Source organism: Pongo pygmaeus, chromosome 4 (assembly GCF_028885625.2).
Source record: "Pongo pygmaeus isolate AG05252 chromosome 4, NHGRI_mPonPyg2-v2.0_pri, whole genome shotgun sequence".
NCBI classification, from domain to species: Eukaryota; Metazoa; Chordata; class Mammalia; order Primates; family Hominidae; genus Pongo; species Pongo pygmaeus.
The window spans coordinates 184,058,947-184,076,677 of record NC_072377.2 but is presented as its reverse complement, the minus strand read 5'-3'; the positions used below and the strand labels follow the sequence as shown (position 1 = coordinate 184,076,677).

At 55.6% G+C, this 17,731-nt stretch overlaps 1 protein-coding gene across 1 annotated transcript in view; it reads left to right on the top strand.

Annotated features, from left to right (window-relative positions):
* Positions 1–383: 383 nt before the first annotated feature.
* Positions 384–17,731, top strand: part of ADAMTS2 (ADAM metallopeptidase with thrombospondin type 1 motif 2) — a 236,687-nt gene continuing 219,339 nt past the window's right edge. Inside the window, exons 1-2 of the mRNA XM_054487637.2 lie at positions 384–703; positions 1,720–2,114. Of these exons, the coding sequence (XP_054343612.1) occupies positions 568–703; positions 1,720–2,114 (531 nt within the window). The 5' untranslated portion in view covers positions 384–567. The remainder of the gene's footprint in view (positions 704–1,719; positions 2,115–17,731) is intronic.

The window sequence follows — 17,731 nt, the reverse complement described above, 5'->3', positions numbered from 1 at the left end:
ACCCTGTCCTGCCCCAGAGCACAGAGACAGGGGGCTGCACCCCTTGATTCCCAGGGCTGATGGGTGGGACCCGGCACCCCAAGGGCTCTCTAGGTGGGGACGTTCGGCCGGCGCCGCTCCTCGGAGGTTGTGCGCCTGGGGCGGTTGGCGGCGGGGCTCCCCCGGCCCGGCCCGCGGCGCTTCTCTGCCGCCGCCTCGGGGTGTCTCTGCTTCGCTGCGAGCCCGGCACCGCGGTGACGGCGGCGCGAAGAGGGAAGCGGGCGGCGGCGGCGGCGGTGGCCGCGCCAAGATGCGCCGGGTCACCGCAGGCTGAGGCGCCCGCCGTCCCCGCCCTCCCCCTCGCTCGCCTCCCTCCCTCCCGCCTCCCTCGCTCGCTCGCTCCTTCCCTCTCCCCGCCTTCCCTCCGCGCTCCCCCGCCCTCCCCTCCGCGCCTCGCCTCCTCCGCCCCGCGCCCTGCGGTGCTGCAGCTGCGGGCGGCTCCAGCTGCCCCCAGATGTGGGCTGGGCGGCTCGCGGGGAACTTTCGCGCCGGCTGCGAGTGCGGGGCCCCGGCTGCAGTCCGGCTGCCATGGATCCGCCGGCGGGAGCCGCTCGCCGCCTGCTCTGCCCCGCGCTGCTGCTGCTGCTGCTGCTGCTGCTGCCGCCGCTCCTGCCGCCGCCGCCGCCCGCGAACGCCAGGCTCGCCGCTGCCGCCGACCCCCCAGGTAGGTGCGGCCCGGCCCCTACTCCCCGGGACCCCCGCCGGCCTGCCCTGTCCCGCGTGCCCCGCCGCCCCCTCCCCAGGCGTCGTCCAGCCTGACTTGGGCAAACTCCGCGCGCCCCGCCCGGGGCCAAGTTGGCCAACTTCGGGGCCGGGTTGGTCGCGCAGGGGGCGCCCCGCACCGCACCCGAGCGCCTTGGGCCGGGGGAGCCTCGGAGCACTGGCGGCTCCCGAGTCGCGGAGGGTGGGGACGGAGGGCCGGGAAAAGCCCCGCGGCCGAGAGCGCAGAGTCAGCCCCAGCGGGTCCGGGGGGGAGCCAGGGCGAGGCGGCGCCCGGGGTCGCGTCCGGGGACGCTCCGGAGGAGCCGGCTGCCGAGCGCGTAGCCTTGGGCCCTAAGGATTGGTTGGGGCGCCCCGGAGGGAATCCCCGGAGATCGGAGGGACCCTGTTCCACCCCTCCCAGTCCTCGGGCGCTCGGGGACACGGGGCCGACAGCGGGCTGAGCGGGAGCTGGACAGGCAGGTCAGGCCGCTCGTGCTCCGGGAAGCCGAGACTCCGCCGCTCCGGAGGCTAGCGGTGAGGGCACTCGGGCGGCAGGGGCCCGCCGAGGGGTCGTGGCACACGGGTAAGGGGGCCAACCCGGAATGGCCTCCGAGCAGCTCCATGTCCTGCCAAGGACGGTAGGTGCAAGGGTCGGGGGACTCTCTGACGGGGTCGTCCCTTCGGGCACAGGGAGGTTCCCACCGATCCCCACCCCTGAACGGGGCAGGGGGCAGAGCTCTTGGCAGGCAAGGTCCCCGGAGGAGGGAACGGCTGGGGAGTGGCGGAGCCCCGGAGTGGTGGCCCTGTTAACGCCCCTTCCCGGTTGCAGGAAAGCCGGGAAGGTGCAGGCTGGCTTCTGGGGTCGCTGCCCCTTCCCTTCGCAGTGGGGCGGCGTCTGGGGGGCGTGGCTTGCCGGCGGGTCTCTGAGGCTCTGGGGCTCCGTGGTCTCCGCCGATCTAACGCCCCTTCCCGTTGCAGGCGGGCCCCTGGGGCACGGAGCGGAGCGCATCCTGGCGGTGCCCGTGCGCACTGACGCCCAGGGCCGCTTGGTGTCCCACGTGGTGTCGGCAGCTACGGCCAGAGCAGGGGTACGAGCCCGCAGGGCCGCCCCGGTCCGGACCCCGAGCTTCCCCGGAGGCAACGAGGAGGACCCTGGCAGCCACCTCTTCTATAATGTCACGGTCTTTGGCCGAGACCTGCACCTGCGGCTGCGGCCCAACGCCCGCCTCGTGGCGCCCGGGGCCACTATGGAGTGGCAGGGCGAGACGGGCACCACCCGCGTGGAGCCCCTGCTCGGGAGCTGTGTCTACGTCGGAGACGTGGCCGGCCTAGCCGAAGCCTCCTCTGTGGCGCTCAGCAACTGCGATGGGCTGGTGAGTACGCACTTCTCTAGCTCCTTTCTCTCCGCTGCTCTCGCCTGGGCTTTGGAAAAGGGTTACCTTGGAGTCCCTTGGGAGGGCAAGGCCTGCGCCGAGGACTTTCCGTGCCCTTCCCGTGCTTTAGGGAGCCTCGTGCTCCAACTGAAGGGCTTGGCTGGAAAGCAGGTTGTTTTGATTGGTCTGAGCAGGGGGCCATTTATGCAAGGGGAGCGCCGGGGTCTCCAAAAGGCTCAGCAGGCAGGAGCGTGCGCCTCTCTCTTTTGCCTGCCTGAACAGGTCTCTGGCTTGCATCCAGGGGTGGGTCCGTGTATATGTGTGTACCTTTGTGAGTGTGTGCACATGTGTTCTGGAATGTTGGTGTGTACCTGCATCTGGGTGCCTGTGCACCTGTGTGAACATGTGCGTGTGCCAGTGTCTCTTGTGCACGTATGTGTCTGGGTTTCTGCACATTAGTGTGTTGAGCATCTGTTGAGTTTGTGTCCGTCCTTGTGCATACTGGCATGCGTGATATGTGTGTGGTGGACTTATGGGCTGGCAGTCAGTCTTCCTGTTTCCTTGCGTGCAGGTAATACCAGCCCAGGGAGCAGGCAGTGGTGCTGAAATGCCCAGTTAGCCCTCTGTCCCTTGGCTGACCGGGAATCACTGGTTTTTCTGCTGTGGCTTCCTGTTGAACTCCAGCTGGTTCTTTGAAAAGTTGGTTTTCTCTATTTTGAGCTGAGGGGTGCATTTGGAAATGAAGGCTCTAGTGCCCATGAGCTGCTCAATCTTTTGGGGGCAGCCCCTGAAGGACAAGAGAGAGGCTAGGGGGTCCCTTTTGAGACTGCCTGGGCCTCTCTAGTCCTGTGACTGGAGCTCTGGGAAGCTCTGCTTCCTGGAGAGGGCAGGAGGGACCATGGCTCAGCACAAGGGGGCCTCAGAGGAAGCCTGGATCGATGCTGAGGGAGGAGGCTGACACTGGCGGTGCTCTGTCTGGCTGCTCGGGGCCTGGCACACAGCAGAGGCCACTGCAGTTTTCTATTTTGGATTGGGTGTGTGGTGGTCAGGCTGGCTGTGCTGGCCAGACATCTGAAGCCGCCCACCATGGGCTCTGCTCTAATTGCTACTCAGGGCACTCCTGCCCCGAGTGAGTGGCCACTATCCCAGCCCTCATGGCCCCTGAGCACGCCCGTACTCGGGCACCTCAGGCTCATCCTACAGTCTGCAGAGCCGGCAATTACACCAGGGCTCCGCAACCACTGTCATTCTTTTTATGGAGACACAGAAAATATCACTTGTTGCTTTGGAAAATCACTGCCTTTGGCTGGATTTAGTTAGAACTTGGCCATATTGCAAACAACTGTAAATATCCCTGGAGGAGTTGGGTTAAAATGGCGAGCCCTTGACATTGCCCACTGTCTCTGAGGACATCCTGGGCCTCAGAGGTGTGTCCCATTTTACGCTGGAGGTGAATTTCCTAAATGAAAGGAGATGCTTGCTGCGGACTTAGGGTGAGGTAAGGTGGTGGGAGTTGACTTGGGGTTGCAGTCTATTGGTGGGCCAACACCTGTGTACTATGCATTCCTGATGGAGAGCATTTAGGGGAGGACTTGTCACTGTTTCATTCATTCAGCAGTTCATTTGGTGATTCATTTTTCAGCCAGCACCTTCTCATGTGTTTATCCCCTGTACTGGTCAGCGATTAGGCAGGTCTGGTATCCACCCAGGGCTCCTGTTGTCAGGGTGGCTGATGGACACTCTGGCCAGGACTTGGAGAGTGTGCTCCTGGGGGGCTGTTTGAATGGGGGCTGGAAGAATGAGTGGCCAGCTGGAAAAGACGCAGGTTGGCAACCCGGGCAGAGGGAGGAGCGTGTGCAGAGGTGCCAGGTGTGGATTGGCCTGGGCAGGACAGGCCTGCTGAGGTGTCCCATGTACCAGACAGAGCTGGGAAGAATATTGGGGTTGGAAGAGGAGCTGCGACCTGCCTGAGTGGCATTGAATGCTGTCACTGAATAATGGCCTTGGACAGTGGGACAGCACCATTGGTTCTTTTTCTTTTTCTTTTTTTTTTTTTGAGACGGAGTCTCGCTCTATTGCCCAGGCTGGAGTGCAGTGGCGCAATCTCGGCTCACTGCAAGCGCCCTGCCTTCCGGGTTCACGCCATTCTCCTGCCTCAGCCTCCCGAGTAGCTGGGACTACAGGCGCCCACCACCACGCCCAGCTAATTTTTTTTTTTTTTTTTTTTTTTTTTGTATTTTTAGTAGAGACGGGGTTTCACCATGTTAGCCAGGATGGTCTCGATCTCCTGACCTTGTGATCTGCCCACCTCGGCCTCCTAAAGTGCTGGGATTACAGGCATGAGCCACCGCTCCCGGCCTCTTTCTTTTCGCTTCTCTTTTCTTTTTCCTTCCTTCCCTCCTTTCCCTTTCCCTTTCCTTTCTTTCCTTCCTTCCTTTTTCTTTCTTTCTTTCCTTTTGATCAGGCTGGTCTCGAACTCCCGACCTCAGGCGATCTGCCCACCTTGGCCTCCTAAAGTGCTGGGATTACAGGCCTGAGCCACCGTGCCCGGCCTCTTCTTTCCTTTTCTGACTTTGTTGCTGCGTATGTGTCTGTTCTACTGTTAAATCCCCCTCTGCTGCTACCACGATAGGCTTCTTTGCTAAGGACGTGGGGCTTTATACAGGGCGCCTCTTGTCCTCACAGAGCCCTGGTCGGGGAGGCATCTCATCCCCGGTTACAGGTGGAGCACTTAGGCTCTGGGAGGTTGAGTGACTAGACAGAAGTTATTCATAATATTCACAGAGAGGGTTAATATCCACAGCGAGGGGTTATTCATAATATCCACAGCAAAATGTACCTTTGCACAAGGCATGAGCAAAACATGCTGCACAGAGTGTTCCTGTGCATCACATTGCTACGGAAGAGTTTTCCTGGGCAGTGTGGTAGGTGTGCTAATTTCACATGGTTTTTACGTGCCCATTAAAAACCCAACGAGAAGCCTTTTGGCGTAAAAGGTAATGATGGTAAGTGACAACTGACTGTGTTCCTATTAATGTTGTGTGCCAGGCTCTCAGCTGAGCCCCCTATGCCACCTTGCCTTGTTTAAACCTCACAGCACCCTATGGAACATATCCCGACATCATCCCCCTTCTACAGATGAATAAACCGAGGCTCCGAAAGTCGAGATAGCTTGCTTCAAGCTTCGAAGCCAGTATTTGAACACAAATCTGTCTGATTCCAAGGCCATGCTCACTACGTTTTGTTGCCTTTTCCTGTATGCCTACAAAAAGAATTTTAAAAATGCATTTCTTTAAAACACTTCCCACCTTTCTTATTTGACTCCTGGAGACGTTCTCACTGTGGGTTTGACCGTCGTCAGTGTGAGTGGAGCTGGGAGCAGGCCTGGAAGCTGAGTGGCCTTGACTGGCTGGTGACCTGTGCTGGGCTGCAGCTCCTATGCGTGGCCTAAGTTCTCACTGGTAGGGGACTGCAGCTGGGACGTCCGTGGGATGGAAGCAACCCTGCCCGCCTCTGCCTCCCCACTCAGGGCAGCACGGGGATCCTCTCCTGCCATGCTGGGTAGCAGTGGATGAAGCCTCCATGGGCTGGGCGGTGGAGACCGTCTGCCCTCCAAGGCCTGGTCCAATCCTGGGGCCCAAAGGAGGAAGTGTATGCCCTCCCCTGGGTGCTTGATGCGAACACCACAACCCTGTGAGATAGAGCTGCCCCACTGCATGGCTGAGGCTCAGAGAGACCCAAGGTCGCATGGCAAGAAGCAAGCCAGGGCTGCTGCCTTTCAGGCTGGGGCTTCCCTGCGGGGCTGCTGTCTGGGCCAGGCACCCACTCTGTCTTGCGGGACATTCAGAGTCATGAGGGCCACAGAGAGAAGTCGGAAGCTGGCCTAAGGGATTGAGATGAGTTTCATTTTTCCCAGCAAGGCTGCTGCCTTCGAGGCCACACACTGGGCTCCAGCAGGCTCAGGGGCTAGAGCAGATCAGGCAGGTGTGGGCGGGCCCTGGGACTATGCAGTGGGGTGAGGGGTGCCTGGGATTTGCAGCTGCCGCTGGTAGGGTCTTCCTTCACCCCACCCTGCCTTGGCACTGCGTGGATCGCAATGAGAGGTTGTCAGGAAGACCAAAGAGGGGCTGCAGGAACCTCTGGGTTCCCTAGGGTGTCGGGGCTCCCCAGGCAGGAGCAGAGGCTCCTGTGGGCCCCAGCTGCAAGCAGCCTACACAGCTGCTAAGGCCAGTCTCAGCCTCCGCCATACTTGTCACCTTAAGACTTGCTCAGTTTAAGTGACAGAAACCCCTGCTCATATTGGATGAAACAAACAAGTGACACCATGGCCCCAATTATCTGGGGGTCTTGAGGAGTGTGGGCTTCAGGCCTGGCTGAATCCAGGGGCTCAGAGCATGCTATCCATTTCTCAGCCCCGCCTCTCAGTGTTCATTTCAGAATTGCTCTCCACCCCTCAACCCCCGGCCCACCACATCCGGCCACCAGCGGCTCCAGGCCTAACTTGTTTTCCAAGGAGGCAACCTTTGAGATGGTTGCCTCTCTGGGTGACACCTGTGAGAGTTGGGGGAGGGACTGGAGGCCCATCTTCAAACCCATGGCTGTGGTGTGGGCCTAGCCCAGGTCTCCTGCCCACCTTTGGGACTGAGGGGGAGGGACAGACTCCCAAACTCTGGAATGAAGAGGGTCCTATCATACAAGAAGGGAGGAGGACAATTGTGCAGGGTGGTGAACACGGTTGTGGCCACCCTTCTCCTGGACTCCAGACCCCATGTTGGGCTTAGAAGTCCTCCTGGGCTCCAGGCTTGCCTGCTCGGCTGCCTCTGGAACCCCCTCCCCTGGATGACCCCATACTCTTCAAGTCACGTGGCTCTCCCCACTCTCCTCCAGACCCCACCCCTCCGGGGTCGCCCTCCCCTAGCCAGCTCCAATCCTAGAGCTCTCTCAGGGCCCGGCTTCCCGACACGCCTGGCACCAACCCCTGCCTTCTGCTCCTGTGCCCCCCCACTGCTGCATGGTCTCTCCCCGACACCTCTCCTCCACTCTGCAGCCAGAGGGATCTTTAGAAACCATGCAGCAACTCATGTCACGCCTTCACTTAAGACCTCTCCGTGGTTCTTACTGCTCTTAAAACACCCAAACCCACTGGCCTGGCATTCAAGGCCTCCGTGACCTGGCCAGGGCCCTCCAGCTCCGGCCTGAGTCGCATGCTCTGCTGGTCTGGAATGAAACTCCGGGAGCAAGGGCTGCAGGAGGCAGAACTCCAGCGTTCCCCTCAGGTGCCCCTGGGAGGGTGGGGCAGTGACTCCCTCCCCTACTGCCTTACGTGAGCTGAGGGCCCTACAGAGATGCCCGAGGAATCCAGCAGTGCAGCACAGTCCCTCTGGAGGCGGCAGCCAGCCTCAGGAGGGGGTCCGGGGAGCAGCATCCACACCATCTACCTCTGCTTGGGGCTTTGAACCCAGTCCCTGCGGTTTTCCTGTGAGCCGGCCACCGTGGCCCCATTTCACAGGTAGGAAACCGAGGCTCTAGGAGTTACATATGCAGGTTCTCTCTGTGTGGGCTGGCATCTCTCCTGGAATCTGTTAGGGAGGGGCAGAGTGGAGCCGGCTCCCAGCCCCTCATGAAGGCCGGCATAGTCAGCGCTGGTCTCAGCCGGAGCCCAGAGAGGCCAGCTCTCCCTGGGAGACCCTCATCGTGTTGCCCAGCCCCGGCCTGCACTCCATTGTGTGGCTGGGTATGTTTCTGGCACTGGTCAATGCGTGCAGCCATGTGCTCAGTCAGGTGCGGCAGGCTTCTCCTGCCCGATGGCGCGCCGTGGCTTCCCTGTCGCCTGTGTCTCCAGCGCTTAGCGAGTCATGCCTGAGTGAATGCAGTCCCTCCTGCAGAGTCAGCTGGGAGGTGAAGGCCAGGTCCCCACCCAGGCCTGCTGTGAGGCTCACAGGGGCCACACCTGGGTGAGTGAGTGAATTCAGGCCCTCGTGCAGACTCAGCTGGGAGGTGAAGACCAGGTCCTCACCCAGGCCTGCTGGGAGGCTCACAGGGGCCACACCTGGGTGAGTGAGTGAATTCAGGCCCTCGTGCAGAGTCAGCTGGGAGGTGAAGGCCAGGTCCTCACCCAGGCCTGCTGGGAGGCTCACAGGGGCCACACCTGGGTGAGTGAGCGAATTCAGGCCCTCGTGCAGAGTCAGCTGGGAGGTGAAGGCCAGGTCCTCACCCAGGCCTGCTGTGAGGCTCACAGGGGCCACACCTGGGTGAGTAATGGAATCAGCCAGGGACATCCACTTAGCAGCGAGGCCGGCTTTGCTTCGTGGCTGCCTGAGCTATGTTCTGGGCCTGCCCACTCTGGTATCTGAAGACCCAAAGAGGCAAGTGTGCATGGTGGCCCTCCTAGGACCCTGGGTCTGTGCTGGCAGGCAGACATGTCCTTCTTTACCCCACCTGCCTCTCTGGCTTGGGCAGCCCTGGGGGTCCCTGTGTTGCTGCCGGGACAGCAGGCTGCTGGCTGCATGTGGACGTGTGCATGTCCTGGGCCTGTACATGGCGGGAGTGTGTGGAAGTGTGTGCATATACGTGTTGCCTCTGCATGTCTTGCATGTAGGGGTACGTGCATACAGTGTGCGTGTGGGGGTGCATATGTGCGTGCATGTCTGAATGAGTGTGTACATGTGAGTGTGTGCACATGAGTGTGTCTGCGTGGGAGGGTGTGCATTTGAGCAAGCATGGGCCAGCATGTGTTTATGTATTTCTTGGGAGGGGTTTCCTGCACTCTGTAGAAGAGGGGCCTTAAGTGGGGTTGAGGTACTCAGGGGAGAGGAGGACCCCAGCCCCCTCAATCTTGGTGCCACTTTAGACACCCCCATCCCCTACTGGTGGTTACCCCGGAATGGGAGGATCCAGGTAGGAGCTGCACACTCTGCTGCGTATGTTTCATATTAAATGTCAGCCGTCCACCGGGTCTGCGGTGCTGCCATTAATATGGAGAAGTTATTACCGAGCCTGGAGCTGGCTCCTCGGGCTTGTCCATGAATTTCAATTACACTGCACGACGACTCCAGGGCTGCAGAGTGGGGTGCACAGCTTCCGCTCAGAGGCAAAGGGAACCCTAGTGTCCAGGACCAAGGCCTGGGTGCTGCTGAAGCCAGGCAGGCTCTACGCCATCCCCACCCTGCCCTGTGCATTTCACGGGTTAACCCAGGGAAGCAGGGGCCTAGTGTGGGCTGGAGGCTGTTGCGGGTCACATGGTCCGCTGTGCCCCTCGTGACTGCGCAGGGGAGACAAGCACCACGATGCTGTGAACCTTAGTTCCTCCAATAGCAAAAGATGGGTTCTGTCTGCACGCACTTCACTGGCATTGAAAGGATGGGTGTGCAGCAAGCGCCTACCCCAAGCGTGGGGGTGAGAAAGCGGTGGCTGTGTCTGCATCTCATTAGCTCTAAGGTGCCATCAGTTACAGGACACACCATTACTTTATACGCTACCAAGAAAGAGGAGACACTCCCATTTAAACTGCAACTCTGTGCCCTAACTGTGGTTCCCTGGAGGCGCGGGCCCCACTGCCACAGTGCTTGGTTTCTCTGATGCTGTCTGCAGGTTTCGCTGATGCTGTCTGCAGCCTAATGGGTGGGCCATTTCTCCTGCCTGGCCGTCGCTTGTCACGGCTCCCGGGAACTGAGTTGGGTCGGCTTCGTCCGCCTCCAGGGGTCTTCCTGTTGTGAATTACGAAGTAGTGGTCCTTCCTCCAGGGATAGGTATTTGCCTCACAATGCAAAGCTACATGCGCCTTTCTGCGTGCACCCTAACTTTTTGACCTCACAGCGTGACTCTTCAAAGACATTTTGAGTGTCCAGGGTGCTGACACGGCACACATCTCCAGTGAGGGACTGCATTGGAAGTGTCGTGGCCCAGGAGGTGGGGGCCAGGGCCAGGGTGTGAGACCTGCCGATGGCACCCTCAGTTCAGGGAAATGGAAAGATGCGTGTTGGAGGGACCAGCCCTCACCAGCTCTCTGAGCAGAATGTCCGGGATTCATCTTTAAACCTGGGTATTTTTCCTTTGAAAGCCCTAATCTGAAATTTCAATGTATTAAAAGTATTTCAAAGTATTAAAGCCTGTCGTCTTTACACCCGGGTATTTTTCCTTTGAAAACCCCTAAACGACAAGGTCTGGAGAGCTTTGGGTTGGTGAACAGGTGGAGGTGCTGGGAGGTTGAGTGCCCAGAGAGGGCGAGGAGGCTCTGCAGCCCTTCCCGTTACCTTGCCCTGCTGATCCCTCCCATGTAGCTGTTTGAAAGCAGGGATTGGGAGCACATGGAAAGTAGGGTGTCTTTACGTTTCATGAAAGGCTTGTCTAAGGCTTGCTAGTGGCCATTCTGATTGGGGCAGAGCTTCTGGACGTATGATGAAAAGGGGCTTGAGAGCTGTGAGCATATTGGTATATATTTACATCTGTCTATTTTATGGATTATAGTATGCACCATTGCCAGTCAGTTGCAAATGAAACCTCAGGTTAAGCAGTACCACAGATACATTCTGCTTTTCCATCTTTCTGTTCTTGTACCAATACTAAGCTGTGTTTATTATTAGAACTTTAAGGCTCTAATATTCAAAGTATTAAGTACTTTGAAGCTTTGCTGTCCAATACAGTAGCTATAAGCCACACAAGGCTATTGAAGACTTAAAATGTGTCTGGTCTGAATTGAGAGGGGCCCTGAGTATAAAATATACATTGGATTTCAGAGACTTAGTACCCCCCAAAAAGAATGTGGAATGTTTAATAGATCATTTTAAAGTATTGATTACGGTTGAAATGGTAATATTTTGGGCATACTGGGTTAAATAAAATATATTACTGAAATTAATTTCACCTGTGTCTTTTTTTTTTTTTTAAACATGGCTACATATAAAGCTTGAGTTCTATTTCTGTTGGACTGTGTGGCTTTGGAACATCTGGCTGGATACTTCCCTCTTTGCTGGTATTCTCTTACAAAATTTTCTTGGCTGATCACATATGTTTATTCTTTCAAATGAATTTTAGAATTGTTTTGTCGGGTAGAAAAATCCCTCGTGAATTTGATAGTAAATTAAACTTAGAAACTAATTAAAGGAGGAATTGACATAATTTACAGTATTTATCAGGAACATAGTATATTTTTCAATTTATTTCATTCTGCTTTGATGTTGCACCATAAAGTATTATATATATGTTTTTATACAGGTCATCCATTTTTAAAAATCAGGATTTCAAGGATTTTTTTTTTTTTTGCCATTGCAAATTGAATACTTTCCATCTATTGTTGGTACACAGGAAGGCTATTGATTTTTATAGAACTATCTTTTATCAAGTAGCTTGATTGAACTCATTAATTCTAATATATCTTTGTGGAGTCCCTTGGGTTTTCTAGGTATACAGTTGCACTCTCTGTAAACACTGATAATTTTGGATCCTCATCTCCAATCTGCACCGTCTGGAACCTTCAGAGTGATGTTAAGTCACAGCCGTGGCTACATGCATCCTCATCTGTGCCTGGCTTTAACGGCAACGCCCCTGGTATTTCTCTGCTTAATACAACGCTTGCTGTGGATTAAGATGGATTTCATGTGAAGGCAATATTCTCTGAATTCTCGTTTTCTAAGATCCCATTTTTATCAGTAAAGGAGCTGAAATCAGGATAAAATGTGTCTTAACTCTTAGCGCTCCCTTCTCTCACCTCCAAAAGCCAGAGGTGTTGCAATTCCCGGGTGTTTGTGTTCTCAGCCTCAGGGCCTCAGCCGTCCACTTTGCTGGGCCAGGAATGAAACTCAGTCCCCATTTACGCACCATGGGAAGCCCTCCTAGGGAGGGGCAACTTTCCTGCAGAAGGTTGGGGAGCCAGCACCTCCCCGCCACGTGGGTGGCTTCTGGGAGAACAGGACCCTGTTCTTGGAAAGCCCTTTGGGCCATGTGTGGGGGGATTTCCACCTTCATTTGTGGGTTCTCTTTCTTCCCTCCCAGTGGTGTCTCCCTCCCTCTGTCCAGTTTCTCAGGAGCAACCCCTCCATTCTCCTCCTGTGTCTTACAGCGGACTTTGCCTGCTGCTCTGAGGTGGTGGCGCTGCCTGCACAGTCCCCTGCTCTTCCAGTCCCACTGTTATCTGTTATCCCATCTGCTTCTAGAAGGTGTTTTTCCAAGCAAAGACATTTCGCTCCTTAGAAGAAATCTGTAGGCGGGGCATGGTGGCTCACACCTGTGTAACTTGAGGAGGCTGAGGCGGGCAGATCACTTGAGGTCAGGTGTTTGAGACCAGCCTGGCCAATATGGTGAAACCCCGTCTCCATTAAAAATAGAAAAATTAGCTGGGCGTGGTGGCACGTTCCTGTAGTCCCAGCCACTTAGGAGGCTGAGGCAGGAGAATCTCTTGAACCCAGGAGGCGGAGCTTGCAGTGAGCTGAAATTGCACCACTGCACTCCAGCCAAGCGGCAGAGTGAGACTCTGTCTGAAAAAAAAAAAAAAAAAAAAAAAAATCAGAAAAAAAACAAGAAATCTGTGGCTTGTCTTGCAGAAGAGTTTTTCCATTGTGTGATCTATCTGCCTGCCCACTGATGGGCATGGGATCTGAGGCGCTTTGAATAGCATCTGTACATAGGCCCCATCCTGAGAGATTCTGCTTTATCAGACCTGCGTGAGCCCTGGGGTCTGTATTTTTCAAAAGCTACACAGGAGACTCTTTTGCACAGCATGACGGCTGCTCACTAGAGAGGGCTGTGGGGAGTGAGGGCTTACAGACCAGACTTGGGGCCTGGCTCTTCTCTTGCTGGCCTGTGACCCTCCGTTTTCCCAGTTAAGACACCACCTGCCTCACAAGGCGTGTGTCAGCGAGGGAGCAGAGGGGGATGAGGCTGGCTGGCCTCAGTCAAAGGGAATTCCTTGGGGGGCTTGAGGTGGAAGGAAGCGATGGCCAGTGGGGATGGCCCGGCCTGGGATGTGGGAAGCTGCCATGGTGGTGTCGGCTCCTGGCCCTCTGCTCTCGGGTCTCTCACCTGGAAATTCAGAGCCCCGGCAGAAGGAAGGCAGCCGCTGTCGCATGGCTATCCCCAAGGCCACACAGTAGGGAGGGGTCCCCACAGGTAAGTGGGCAGGATAAGGGGGTGAGGGCTCCCAGGGCAGCAGCTGGCCTTCGCTGCAGGGCTGTCCACACTTGGCGGGCACCTGGAGCTCCGTGGGCATTGAGCACTGATCCTGCAGACCTGATCAGGGCAAGGTGGGGGCAGCGGTAGGCATCCTCCTCGGTGCTCCTCAGTGCCCTCCCAGGCAGGTGCCCAGGCTCTGGGAGGCTCCTGGTCTCCTCTCCTCCCCTTCCTTCCCCTCCCTTCCTCTTCCATCCCCTCCCTCCCTCCCTTCTGCCCTCCCCTCTCTGCACGATGGCTGGCCACTGGCCACTGACCACGGATCCCAGCGCACTGGCCCTGAGCTGAGGTCTGGGCCTCTGGGGCAATGCAGGTCGAGTCACAGACTGAGGTGCTGTCTGAGACCCTGTGATAGTGGGAAATTATAAATGTATGTTCTTCATCTCTGGTTCCTGCCTCAGAGCTCCTAAAACCTTTGTAATGTACTGAGTGTTAAGGGTGATAGAAACACCTTTTATTATCAGATTTGGTCTGAGTCCCCTGGTTACTGATATAAGAGTTTCTGGATTGTTGGGTTGAGAATTCAGCCTCACTCCCCCAACCTCTGCGGATGGGAGTCATGGAACTTCCATGAAAACTCCCGAACGACAAGGTTTGGAGAGCTTGGGGTTGGTGAACAGGTGGAGGTGCTGGGATGGTGAGTGCCCAGAGAGGGCGAGCAGGCTCCGTAGCCCTTCCCGTTACCTTGCCCTGCTCATCCCTCCCATACAGCTGTTCCTGGCTTGTGTCTTTAATAATCAACTGGAAATAGTAAGTAAAGTGCCTCCCTGAGTTCTGTGATCTGTTCTATTAATGAACACATGTCTGTCTGATTCCAAGGTCACAGTTACTTTTGCACCAACCTAATAGCAAATTACAGAACCTGAGGAGGGAGTTGTGGGACCCTCCTGATTTATAGCCACCTGGTGAGAGGCACAGGTGGAAAGCTGGGACTTGCAACCACAAGTGGGGCCGCCTTGTGGGACTGAGCCCTTAACCTGAGGGCTGAGCTGACCCCAGGTAGTTGGCGTGAGCATTGCACTGAACTGTGGGGCACCCAGCTAGCGTTTGGACGTTGGAGAACTGGTTGGTGTGAGGGAAACCACATGTTTGGTGTCAGAAGCATTGTGAGTGAAAACAGATCCCAGTGGACTTCACCCAGCCTGGGGGCTCTGATAGAACAAGGGGAGGTCCCAGGCCAGGGCTCAGCCCTGCCGACAGGGAGAAGGCCTGAGTTTCCAGAACAGCCCCAAATGCGGCTGCAGAGACAACTGTCATAGGACGGTTGTGCTGGGTCCTGGTGCTGGGAGCCCCTCCCTCCCTTCCCCCTCCTCTCCCTCCAGCTTCTCCTCCCCTTCCCTCCTCTCTCTTCCCCCTTCTTTTCTCGTTCCTCTTCTTCCCACTCCCCTCCCTTCTCTTTTCCCTCATCCCCCCTTTTTCCCCCCTTTTCTCTCCATTCTCCCTTTATGTCCTCTCCCCTTCCTGTCCCTTCTGTCCTCTCCTGTTCCCACCTTTCTTTCCCAGAGTCTTTCATCAGCCAGGACTCCTGGGGACCCTTCCTGGTTGGGGGCCCTTCATCGTCAGCTGTACTCTGCACCTGTACCTTCCTGGTACATTCTGGGAACCAACAACAGGTACATTCTGGGAACCAACAACGAGCCATCCCAATGTGCTGGGAGGAAATCAGGGCACAGTGATGGGGATGACCCACCCCAGGTCCCACAGACCCCAGAGCCAGCTCCTTTCACTGCAACTGGAGCACCAGATGAAATCTGTACCTCCTCAGAGGTACAGATAATTCCCCACCCGCACAAGCAGGGTGAATTGCTGAAAAGGGGAATTAATGTCTCCTCTCCTTGGCCTGCTACTGAGTTCTTGGTGCATTTTCTAGCAAACAAGGTCAAGGCTGAGTCCCTGCCCTGCCAGAGCATCCTCCACCTCAGATAGGGCAGCTTGGCCTTTGGGCTGTCTTTCCTGTTGAGGTGCCAAGGCTGTCACGGGCTGTGTCCTCACTGGGGAGGGTGGTCCGACGAGCAGGACTGCTGGGAAGGTTGTGTAGGTGGTGTCCTGGGCAAGGTGGCCAACGAGGCCAGCCTTTGCTCCGCCTGGGAGTGAATGGAGTGGAGGTTGGAGGCTGCCCAGCACTGGGTGGCGATCACGGGCATTGGGGGAGGGGAAATGTGTGCCAGGTGTCTGCCTCCACAGTCAGGTTGCCAGAGTTGCTGCGTTCTTCTCTTTGTGGAGCTTCTGCATCCTCGGGACTAGGGACATTAAGAACCAAAGCTGGGGCAGTTGCAGGGAGGCTGCTGGACATTGCAGGTGGCCCTGATTGGGGCAGTCTCGGCTGTGGTGACTACGCTGTAGCCTCTGGGGCCGGGGATGGCTGGTCTAGGACTGGGCATGGTATGGGGTGGGTAGATGTAGGCCATCTCTGTCTTGGTGTCAGCCTGTCCTGATAGACTCTGGGGGCTCAGAGTCCTCACAGCCATCCCCCAACCTGCCCGCAGGTGCCCACCCGGCTCCCCAAGGCCTGCAGGAGTCCACTGGGGCTGGGCTGGCCTGGGACCCTTGGTGGGAGTCAGGCAATCATGTTCTTGTTGAAACTTGTTTCTTTAATGGCTGGTGGTTACTGCCCCCAAGTTTCCTCCTCTGAAGCTGATTGGTTCTCCCTGGGGCTAGTCATTAACTCTCTGCTAGCTTGGGTGGGTTTATATTTGCAGAGCTTCCTTTTTTATTCTACCGGGCTGGCGTTTTGTTTCTTCGGTCAGCTCTGTCAGCCTCTCTAGTTGCTTTCTTCTGGTTACTCAGGCTGTAGAAAAGTATCAGCCTTTCAAAGAAATACTCCATTATATGTTTTGCTTTTTTCCTGACTTGATTTTTAAATATGTAACTCCTTTAATTCAAGTGAAATGTGTTTCTTATACTGTATAAGGTGTTGGTGTTAAGTGTTTATTTTTTTCTAAATTGCCATGCCGTTGTCTCAACACCATTCGTTTGCTAATTCACTCTTTCTTCTTGACTTTGGGATGTATATTCCATTATCATGAAGTTCATGGAGGATATGGGGTTTATTTCTGGCCTTTCTGTTTTTTTTTTTTCTTTGAGATGGAGTCTCACTCTGTCACCCAGGCTGGAGTGCAGTGGCGCAATCTCGGCTCACTGCAAGCTCCGCCTCCCGGGTTCACGCCATTCTCCTGCCTCAGCCTCCCGAGTAGCTGGGACTACAGGCGCCCGCCACCATGCCCGGCTAATTTTTTGTATTTTTAGTAGAGACGGGGTTTCACTGTTAGCCAGGATGGTCTTGATCTCCTGACCTCGTGATCCGCCCGCCTCGGCCTCCCAAAGTGTTGGGATTACAGGCGTGAGCCGCCGCGCCCGGCCTTTCTGTTTTTCTTTTGCACCAGTCCAGGGGTCTTTAATTGCTGTTGGTTGACAATATGTTCTGACATCTGATAGGGCAAGTATCACCATCGTGAGGTTTTTAAAAAAATGCCTAAAGTAGTGTCCCCTTTGCAGCAGGCCCTCAGCAAATCTTTCCTGAACAAATGAATGACATCTTCATGATGTTTAATTTTCTCATGGAAATAAGAACATTAATTCAGATGTTTAAAAATATAGCACAGTAGGTTTATTACTAAGAGACTTAGAATGTTATTGCCATTGTCAATAGGGTCTTTTCCATTATATTTTACAGCAGACTGTTATAGATATCTGGGAACACTTTTAATTTATAATACAGTAGATGATTATTTACTCAGAATACCTGGGACCTGCTTCTTTCAGACTAATGATATTCTCAGAATTTAGACAGACATCTTTATTCCCAGGGAGAAAACAGAGTTAAAAATGACACATTAGTGCAAATCATACATGCATGTGCAGAGCTGCCGCGAACCACTTGACACCCATGGTTGACCTGGCAAGCCCAAGCCCCAGCATTGCTGTCCTCAAGGCGTGCCCTCCCTGGCAACAGCCCCTGCTTCAGATCCTTTGCTCCCAATGACCTGCATCTTCCCATGTCTTAGCAAAGCAGTCTCTCTGTTACTAGAGTGGCACAAATATGAACCACAGATAATCACAAAAAGTCATTCTAAAATAAATCTCTTGCCAGGAGCGGTGGCTCACGCCTGCAATCCCAGCATTTTGGGAGGCCGAGGCAGGCGGATCACGAGGTCAGGAGATCGAGACCATCGTGGCTAACATGGTGAAACCCTGTCTCTACTAAAAATACAAAAAATTAGCCGGGCATGGTGGCGGGCGCCTGTAGTCCCAGCTATTCGGGAGGCTGAGGCAAGAGAATGGCGTGAACCCGGGAGGCGGAGCCTGCAGTGAGCTCAGATCGCTTGCGCCACTGCACTCCAGTCTGGGTGACAGAGCGAGACTCTGTCTCAAAAAACAAAACAAAACAAAACAAAACACCTAAATCTCTTGCTTGGATGTTTCCTATGTTTGCATTCCCAGATATATGAGTTTCT